The 10,127-nt window shown below is 59.1% G+C and overlaps 1 protein-coding gene across 1 annotated transcript; it reads left to right on the forward strand.

Annotated features, from left to right (window-relative positions):
* Window positions 1-2,070: 2,070 nt before the first annotated feature.
* CAVIN3 (caveolae associated protein 3) lies at window positions 2,071-5,737 on the forward strand. The gene is made up of 2 exons (XM_029049631.1): window positions 2,071-2,519; window positions 5,017-5,737. The coding sequence occupies exons 1-2, from the start codon at window positions 2,154-2,156 to the stop codon at window positions 5,479-5,481; spliced, it is 831 nt and encodes a 276-aa protein (XP_028905464.1). The 5' UTR covers window positions 2,071-2,153; the 3' UTR covers window positions 5,482-5,737.
* Window positions 5,738-10,127: the final 4,390 nt, after the last annotated feature.

Genomic DNA, 10,127 nt, shown 5'->3' on the forward strand with positions numbered 1-10,127 from the left:
CCAAGGGGGGACCACCCGATGACCTCGCACCTATTCTAGGCCTTGGAACGGTGCTTGGAACCCAGTGAGCGCTTAACAAATACCGACATTTTTATTACTGTAAATAGTAAGCGGCGCAGAGGGGCGGAGGAAACACGGAGCTTCAGAAATACCAACATTTTTATTATTATTAGCCAGCGGGTGCAGAGGGGCGGAGGAAACATAGTAAGGGCTTCAGAAATACCAACATTTTGATCATTGTTAATAGTAAGCGGTGCAGAGGGGCGGAGGGAACATAGGGCTTGCTCTCCTCATATCCCGGCTGGATTATCGTGTCAGCCTTCTCTCGGATCTCCCTTCCTCCCGTCTCTCCCCGCTCCGGTCTATTCTTCAGTCCGCCGCCCGGCTCATCTTCCTGCAGAAACGCTCTGGGCCTGTCACTCCCCTTCTTAAAAACCTCCATTGGTTGTCTATCGACCTCCGCACGAAACAAAAACTTCTCACTCTAGGCTTCGAGGCTCTCCATCACCTCGCCCCTTCCTACCTCTCCTCCCTTCTCTCTTTCCACCGCCCACCTCACCGTCCCCCGGTCTCGCCCATCCCGCCGTCGACCCCCGGCCCACGTCCTCCCGCGGTCCCGGGACGCCCTCCCTCCTCACCTCCGCCAAACTGATTCTCTTCCCCTCTTCAAAACCCTACTGAAAGCTCACCTCCTCCAGGAGGCCTTCCCAGACTGAGCCCTCCCTTTCCCTCTGCTCCTCCTCCCCATTGCCCCTTCTCCCGCCCTCTGCTCCTCCTCCTCCTTCCCCTTAGCACTGTGCATATTTGTATATATTATTTATTACTCTAATGAGGTGTACATCCCCTTGATTCTATTTATTTTAATGATGTCTTGTTTTTGTTCTGTTCTGTTCTGCTTTGCGGTCTGTCTCCCCCGTTTAGACTGTGAACCCGTCATTGGGCAGGGACTGTCTCTATCTGTTGCCCAACTGTACGTTCCAAGCGCTTAGTACAGTGCTCTGCACAGAGTAAGTGCTCAATAAATACTATTGAATGAATGAATACCAACATGAAGCTGCGCAGAGGGGCGGGGGGGGGGGGCTCTGCCCGCCTGAGGGAGGGCCGGAGGCAGGGAGGAGCCCAGGAGGGAAGAGGAGAGAGTGGGGAGCAGGGAAGAGGGAGCAGGGAAGAGGCAGCAAGGAGCAGGGAAGAGGGAGCAGGGAAGAGGGAGGAGGAGGGAGCAAGGAAGAGGGAGCAGGGAGCAAGCAAGAGGGGGAAGGGAGGAGGGAAGAGGAAGGGGCAAGGAAGACGAAGCACGGAAGAGGAGGGAAGAACAGGGAGCAGGGAAGAAGAAGAGGAGGGAAGAACAGGGAGCAGGGAAGAAGAAGAGGAGGGAAGAACAGGGAGCAGGGAAGAAGAAGAGGAGGGAAGAACAGGGAGCAGGGAAGAAGAAGAGGAGGGAAGAAGAAGAGGAGGGAAGAAGAAGAGGAGGAGGGAAGAACAGGGAGCAGGGAAGAAGAAGAGGAGGGAAGAAAAGGGAGCAGGGAAGACGAGGGAACAGGGAAGAAGAGGAAACAGGGAAGAAGAGGGAACAGGGAAGAAGAGGGAACAGGGAAGACGGGGGAACAGGGAAGACGGGGGAACAGGGAAGACGGGGGAACAGGGAAGACGGGGGAACAGGGAAGACGGGGGAACAGGGAAGACGGGGGAACAGGGAAGACGGGGGAACAGGGAAGACGGGGGAACAGGGAAGACGGGGGAACAGGGAAGAAGGGGGAACAGGGAAGAAGGGGGAACAGGGAAGAAGGGGGAACAGAGAGCGAGGGAGAAGGGAGGAGGGAAGAGGAAGGAGCAAGGAAGACGAAGCAGGGAAGAGGAGCAGGGAAGAGCAGGGAGCAGGGAAGAGCAGGGAGCAGGGAAGAAGAGGCGGGAACAGGGAGCAGGGAAGAGCAGGGAGCAGGGAAGAAGAGGGTGCAGGAGGGAGGAAGGAGTAGGAAAGAGGAGGGAGTAGGGAAGAGGAGGGAACAAGGAAGAGGAGGGTGCAGGAAAGAGGAGGGAGCAGGGAAGAGGAGGGAGCAAGGAAGAGGAGGGAGCAAAGAAGAGGGAGAAGGGAAGAAGAGGAGGGAAGAGCAGGCAGCAGGAGGGCGCAGGAAGAGGCGGGAGGCGCCGGGGCGATGGGGGAGAGCGCGGGCGAGGCCGGCCAGGGCGCCGCGGTGCACGCGGTGACGGTGGTGACGCTGCTGGAGAAGCTGTGCGCCATGCTGGAGGCGGTGCGGGAGCGGCAGGGCGGGCTGTGCCGGCGGCAGGGCGGGCTGGCGGGCGCCGTGGCCCGCATCGAGGGCGGCCTGGGCGCGCTGGGCCGCAGCCACGGCCGCACCGGCGGAGCCCTGGCCCGCCTCCTCCGCCGCGCCGCCAGGGTCAGCGCGCACGCCAGCCACGCCCGGCGCAGCGCCCTCCGCCGGGCCGACGGGGTACAGCGCCTCCACCGAAACCACGCCCTGCTCGTCGCGCGCGGAGGCCTGCACGTGCTGCTCTTCAAGGTCAGCGCGGGGCGGGACGGGGGCGGGGCGGGGCGGGGGGAGGGGGCGGGACCGGGGGAGGGGGGGCCGCGCGCGCCGGGGACACCCGCTGCGCCGGCGCAGACGCCGACGGAGGGAGGGGCCCAAAGCCCGCCCGCCAGCCCCGCCCACATTCCCCCCGCCCCGACCCCAAGCCCCGCCCACAGTCCCTACGCCCGACGCACAAGCCCCGCCCACACCCCCCGCCCTGACCGCAAGCCCCGCCCACATTCCCCCCGACTAACAAGCCCCGCCCACACCCCGACATAGAACTCACAAGCCCCGCCCACACCCCCCTCCCTGACCGCAAGCCCCGCCCACCCCACGCCTGACCCACAGGCCCCGCCCACATTCCCCCACCTGGCTCACAAGCTCCGCCCACATTCCCTACATCGGACTCACAAGCCCCGCCCACCACCCACGCTATGACCGCAAGCCCCGCCCACATGTTCCCCGCCCTGACCGCAAGCCCCGCCCACATTCCCCACATCTGACTCACAGGCCCCGCCCATATTCCCCCCGCCCTGACCGCAAGCCCCGCCCACATTCCCCACATCTGACTCACAGGCCCCGCCCATATCCCCCCGCCCTGACCGCAAGCCCCGCCCACATTCCCCCGCCTGACCCTCAAGCCCCGCCCACACCCCCCAGAACAAGACCACAAACCCCGCCCACAGTTTCCTCGCTGACCACAAGCCCCGCCCACACTTCCCCCGCCTGACCCTCAAGCCCCGCCCACATTTCCCCACTGGACCCCCCCCCCCCAAGCCCACCCATATTATCCAGGACCAGACCGCAAGCCCCGCCCACATTCCCCCCCGCTGACCACAAGCCCCGCCCACAGTTTTCCCGTTAACCGCAAGCCCCGCCCACATTCCCCGGGACCAGACCGCAAGCCCCGCCCACAGCCCCCCCCCCGCATCCCCCCATCCCTCAGTGAGCCCTCCCCATGCTGCCCCGTGGCCCCGCCCTCATCCCACATCGGGCCCCACCCAGACCTCCCCTGGCCCCGCCCACCTCCCTCCTCCTCTAATAATAAAAATAACGATAATAACGTTGGTATTTATTAAGCGCTTACTATGTGCAGAGCACTGTTCTAAGCGCTGGGGGAGACAGGGTAATCGGGTTGTCCCACGTGAGGCTCACAGTCTCAATCCCCATTTTCCAGATGAGGTCACTGAGGCCCAGAGAAGTGAAGTGACTTGCCCACACGTCACACAGCTGCCGCGTGGCAGAGCTGGGAATCGAACCCATGACCTCTGACTCCCAAGCCCGGGCTCTTTCCGCTGAGCTACGCTGCTTCTCGATAATGACGATCTTTGTTAAACGCTTACTTTGTGCCAAGCGTCGTTCTAAGCGCCGAGGTAGATACAAGGTCATCGGGTCGTCCCTCCCGAGTCTCGCAGTCTTACTCCCCATTTTACAGATGAGGGAACTGAGGCCCGGAGAGGAACAGTGGCTTGCTCAAGTTCACGCAGGAGACGAGTGGCCGAGGCAGGATCGGAACCGACGTCCTCCGAGTCCCCAGCCCGTGCTCTTGCCATTACGGCACTCTGCTTCTCGTGCTTCCCCACTGGCCCCACCCGCATTCCTCATAGGGACCCACCCGTGTCTCCCCATCGGCCTCGCCCACGTCCCTCATCGGGGCCCATCCGTGCCTCCCCAGCGGCCTCACCCTCGTCCCTCATCGGGCCCCGCCCGTGTCTCCCCATCGGCCTCACCCACGTCCCTCATCGGGCCCCACCCGTGTCTCCCCATCGGCCCCACCCTCGTCCCTCATCGGGACACACCGGTGCCTCCCCATCGGCCTCACCCACGTCCCTCATCGGGCCCCACCGGTGTCTCCCCATCGGCCTCACCCACGTCCCTTATCACGCCCCACCCGTGTCTCCCCATCGGCCTCGCCCACGTCCCTCATCGGGCCCCACCGGTGTCTCCCCATCGGCCTCACCCACGACCCTTATCACGCCCCACCCGTGTCTCCCCATCGGCCTCGCCCTCGTCCCTCATCGGGACCCACCGGTGTCTCCCCATCGGCTTCACCCACGTCCCTCATCGGGCCCCACCGATGTCTCCCCATCGGCCTCACCCACGTCCCTTATCACGCCCCACCCGTGTCTCCCCATCGGCCTCACCCTCGTCCCTCATCGGGCCCCACCGGTGTCTCCCCATCGACCTCACCCACGTCCCTCATGGGGCCCCACCCGTGTCTCCCCACTGGCCCCACCCACGTCTCCCCACCAGGGCCTGTGCCTCAATTCCCTCATCTGTAAAATGGAGATTAAGACTGTGAGCCTCACGTGGGACAACCTGATTCCCCTGTATCTACCCCAGTGCTTAGAACGGTGCTCTGCACATAGTAAGCGCTTAACGAATACCGACATTATTATTAAACACCCCTACCCCGCTCCCAGGTCGAACCAACGAGCCCCGCCCATATTCCCGTTCTGCTCCCGCGCTGACCGGTCCTCCGTTGCAGGAGGAGTCGGAGATCCCGGCCCGCGCCTTCCTGAAGGGTCCGGAGCCCGAGGGGCCGGCCGAGCCGGAGCCGGAGCCGGAGCCGGAGGAGGAGCCGGAGTCGGAGGCCGGGGAGAGCTCGGAGGACGAGGACGAGCCCAAGGAGAGCCGGGCCGAGCGGCTGCGGCGCTCGGGGCTGCAGAAGATGCAGAGCCTGCGCCGGGCGCTGTCGCACCGCAAAGGCCCCGCGCCCCCGCCGCCCACTCCGGCCAAGCCGCCGCGCCTGGGCCCGGCCCGGGGCAAGGAGCCGCACGGGCCGGAGGAGCCCGGGCCGGAGGAGCCCGGGCCGGAGCAGGCCGGGCCGGAGGAGCCCGGGCCGGAGCAGGCCGGGCCGGAGCAGCCGGAGCGGGCCGGGCAAGCCGAGGAGGGCCAGGGGAAGCCCGCGCCCGAGGAGCCCGCGCTGCTGCAGCTGGAGAGCTTGGCCTAGGACCGGGCATCCCCGGGCCTCGAGCCCCCGCCCCGCGATGGCCCTCACCGGAGCCCCGCACACGCCACGCGATAGCCTCCTCTGCCCGCTCACGCCACGCCACAGCACCAGCACTCCACCGCTGTCCGGGAGCCTCCGGACAGTACCTCCCTTTCCTCTCCTCCCGAGCCCCAGACCCCTCTTCTCCACTGCCCGGCAGATCCGAACCCCCGGGGGATCGGGATCAATAAACAGAACTCACTTGCCTATGCATTCATTCATTTGTTTTTATCGAGCGCTTACTGTGTGCCGAGCGCCGTATCAAGCGCCTAGGAGAGTACGGCGGAACAATAAGCGGACACAGTCCCTGCCCACGATGAGCTTACAGTCTAGAGGGGGAGTCAGACATTGAATCAATAACAGATAGGTACATAAGTGCAGCGGGGCTGGAATGAATAAATAATAAGAATAATGTTGGTATTTGTTAAGCGCTTACTATGTGCAGAGCACTGTCCTAAGCGCTGGGGGAGATACAGGGTAGTCAGGTGAGCCACGTGAGCCTGTGTTGAGGCGCACAGTCTTAACCCCCATTTTACAGATGAGGTCACTGAGGCCCAGAGACGTTAAGTGACTTGCCCACAGTCACCCAGCAGACAAGTGGCAGAGTCGGAATTGGAACCCATGACCTCTGACTCCCAAGCCCGTGCTCTTTCCACTGAGCCATGCTGCTTCTCTATAATGTTGGTATTTGTTAAGCGCTTACTATGTGCAGAGCACTGTTCTGAGCGCTGGGGTAGATACAGGGTAATCGGATTGTCCCACGTGGGGCTCACAGTTTTTAATCCCCATTTTTACAGATGAGGTAACTGAGGCACAGAGAAGTTAAGTAAGTTGCCCAAGGTCACCCAGCAGACAAGTGGCATGGGATTATAACCCATGACCTCTGACTCCCAAGCCTGGGCTCTTTCCACTGAGCCATGCTGCTTCTCTAAATAAATAAAGGGAATTAAGGGAGGAAGTCAGGGTGATAATAATAACGATGGCATTTGCTAAGCTCTTGGGAATGGGAGAAGAGGAAAGAAGGGCTTAGTCAGGGAAGGCTTCTTGGAGGAGATGTGGCTTGGAATAAGCCACAATAAGGCTTTGAAGGGAGGGGACAGTAATTGTCTCTCGATTATGAATTGTCTCTCAGCAGCATGGCTCAGTGGAAAGAGCCCGGGCTTGGGAGTTGGAGGTCACGGGTTCGATTCGCGGCTCTGCCACTTGTCAGCTGGGTGACCGTGGGCAATCACTTCACTTCTCTGTGCCTCAGTGACCTCATCTGTCAAATGGGGGATGAAGACTGGGAGCCTCATGTGGGACAACCTGATTACCCTGTCTCTCCCCCAGCGCTTAGAACAGTGCTCTGCACGTAGTAAGCGCTTAACAAATACTGTGATTATTATTAGATACGCCTAGACCACGTGGCTGTGGATAAGGATGGGGGAGAGGTGGTCAGAGGGCCGGGGTGGGTGTGGGGAGGGAAGGCTGGGTCAGGGCAGCTTGTCGATCTTTGACACCCTTCATCCTTTAGGTTTGGGGTACACGGTTTCTATACCGGGGTCCCCGGGGTTGCCATGTTGAGGTACCCACGACAAGGTCACGTCGGAGAAGCAGCGTGGCTCAGTGGAAAGAGCACGGGCTTTGGAGTCAGGGCTCATGAGTTCGAATCCCAGCTCTGCCACTTGTTGGCTGTGTGACTGTGGGCAAGTCACTTAACTTCTCTGTGCCTCAGTTCCCTCATCTGTAAAATGGGGATTAAGACTGTGAGCCCCATATGGGACAACCTGATTCCCCTATGTCTACCCCAGCGCTTAGAACAGTGCTCGGCACATAGTAAGCGCTTAACAAATACCAACATTATTATTATTATTATTATTAAGGTATTCAGGGTCACTGGGTCCAGTGGGATATGCCGTGAGGTCCACGGCGCTGGAATCGGTCGTATTTCTTGAGCGCTCACTGGATGCGGAGCACCGTGCCAAGCGTTTGAGAAAGTACAACGCGAGAGTTGGTAGAGGGGACCCCGTCTCTATTGAGCTTACAGCCAACACCGCAATTGCTCCCCACCTCTGCCTTCCGCGTGCCGCAGCCGTGTCGTTTTCCGGGGACCCGGCCCCGTGAGCTCAGTCTCGGGCTGGGACCGGAACTTAGGGAAGCAGCGTGGCTCGGTGGAAAGATCACAGGATCTTAGGAGTCAAAGGTCACGGGTTCTAATCCCGGTCTGCCAGCTGTGCGACTTTGGGCAGGTCGCTTCACTTCTCGGTGCCTCGGTTACCTCATCTGTAAAATGGGGATGAAGACTGTGAGCCTCACGTGGGACAACCTGATTATCCTGTATCTACCCCAGCGCTTAGAACGGTGCTCGGCCCATAATAAGCTCTTAACAAACACCAACATTATTATTATTATTGTTATTTTTAACTGGAATCGGGCCCCATCTCTTTGCTGAGCCCTGGATCCCCAGGGCTGTGAGGGGGGTTTCCGTGCAACACCGGCTCTTGGCCTAGCGGTACCGGGCCTGGTGCTGGGGCCGGGCAGGACAAGTCCTTCCGGCGAGTGTGGTATAGGGCCAGGCGGTGTGGCGTAGTGGGTAGAACACGGGCCTGGGCGTCTCAGATCACGGGCTTTAATCTCGGCTCTATCACTTTTCTACAGCGTTGCCTTAAGCAAGTCACTTCACTTCTCTGTGTCTCAGTTACCTCATCTGTAAAATGGGGATTGAGACTGGGGACCGGGACTGTGTCCAACCCAATTTCCTTGTAATAATAATAATTATGGCATTTGTTAAGTGCTTACTATGTGCAAAGCACTGTTCTAAGCACCGGGGGGGGGGGGATACAAGGTGATCAGGTTGTCCCATGTGGGGCTCACAGTCTTCATCCCCATTTTACAGATGGGGGAACTGAGGCCCAGAGAAGTGAAGTGACTTGCCCAAAGTCACACAGGTGACAAGCGGGCTGAGCTGAGATTTGAACCCATGACCTCTGACTCCCAAGCCCATGCTCTTTCCACTGAGCCACGCTCCTTCTTGTATCCACTCCAGTGCTTAATAGAGTGCCTGGCACGTAATAAGCGCTTAACAAAGCCCACAGTTATTATAGAGAACGGACCCGGATTCTAATCCCGGCTCTGCCGGCACTTGTCTGTTTTGTGACCTTGGGCAAATCACTTTTCTGTACCTTAGTTACCTCATCTGTGAAATGGGGATTAAGACCGCAGAGCCCCAGGTGGGACGGGGACAGTGGAGTACCCTGCACACAGCCCTAAAGAAAAACCATAAAAAACCAAAAACCAAAGAAAAAAAAGGCAGCTCCTGGGGAAGACCCAATAAATCAGAAGAGAACATTGCCGACTTGTTCCTGTCTCAGGCCTCCTTGTAGCTCCCTGGGGGGCTGGAAAGGGGATTAGAGTTTGGGCACCAGAGAGGGGACTGCTTGGAGGAATGGAGGTGGGGAAGGATGGAGATTAGTGAGGAGAACGGACTGTGAAGTTTGGGGCGGTCCTGGAGCTAAGGACAAGGGGGAAAATGGGGATTCTGAAACACAGAGGAGAAAACTGAGGGTGGGCCTGAGACCTGGGGACATGGAAGAACTGTTGGGAGTGAACCTGGAATGATTTGGAGGGAAGAGGATTAAGTGTTTCTACCCCAGTGCTTAGTACAATGCCTGGCACCTGGTAGGTGCTTAACAAATACCCCTGAAAAAAAGAAATTAGATTTCTCCCCATTTCCACACTGACCTTGAGGAATCCTTTCCACTAGGCGTGCGGGTAGTGCTTTCCCACAACCAGGAATGCACCCATTCACTCGGGATTCAGGCAGTTTTTCCCCATCCCCCTACTTCCTTCTCTCCCTCCCCTCCCTCTTTCCCCAATCTCTCTTGACCTTCCCCAGACTCCTCATTCCCTCTCATTCCCAGCACTGGTTGAAACCCGATTTTCTCCCCGGTCCGGGCCCAGTTCCTCTCTCCCACCCTCTCTCTTTTGGCTATTATGCATTCTTTAACTTGGGATATTTTTAGTATTATTTTCCGACTGTGATCTGTGAGGAGGCTGTCATCCAGAGCGAGGGAATTCAGCTGAAAACGGCTTCCTCTGGCACAGGGCTGGGGCTGAGGCCCAGGACGGGAGAGGCTTATGGGCAGCAGGCCCCGCAGTGGACCACAGTCAAGAACAAATTGACAAGGTTGGTCAAGACATTTAGTGATTATTTGGATCCACTTCTTTAAGAGGTCCCTCCTGCCAGGCTTCCCTCACTAATTATGGTACTTATTAAGAGCTTACTCTGTGCCAAACACTGTGGGAGAAACGGGGTACTCAGATCAGTCACAGTCCCCGTCGCAAGCGGAGCTCACAGTCTAAGAGGGAGGGAGGGCAGTCGCCTCATCCCCATTTTATAGATGAGGAAGCGGAGGCTCGGAGGGGGTGAAGTAGATGCAAGGTAATCGGGACGTCCCAAGTGGGGCTTACAATCTTAATCCCCATTTTACAGATGAGGTAACCGAGGCACAGAGAAGTGAAGTGACTTGCTCAAGGTCACACAGCAGACGTGTGGCAGAGCTGGGACTAGAGCCCAGATCTCTCGCCTCCTAGCCCTTACTCTTTCTACTTTTATTCTGCCGTCTGGA

The sequence above is a fragment of the Ornithorhynchus anatinus genome, chromosome 2 (assembly GCF_004115215.2).
Source record: "Ornithorhynchus anatinus isolate Pmale09 chromosome 2, mOrnAna1.pri.v4, whole genome shotgun sequence".
In the NCBI taxonomy this organism is placed as follows: domain Eukaryota; kingdom Metazoa; phylum Chordata; class Mammalia; order Monotremata; family Ornithorhynchidae; genus Ornithorhynchus; species Ornithorhynchus anatinus.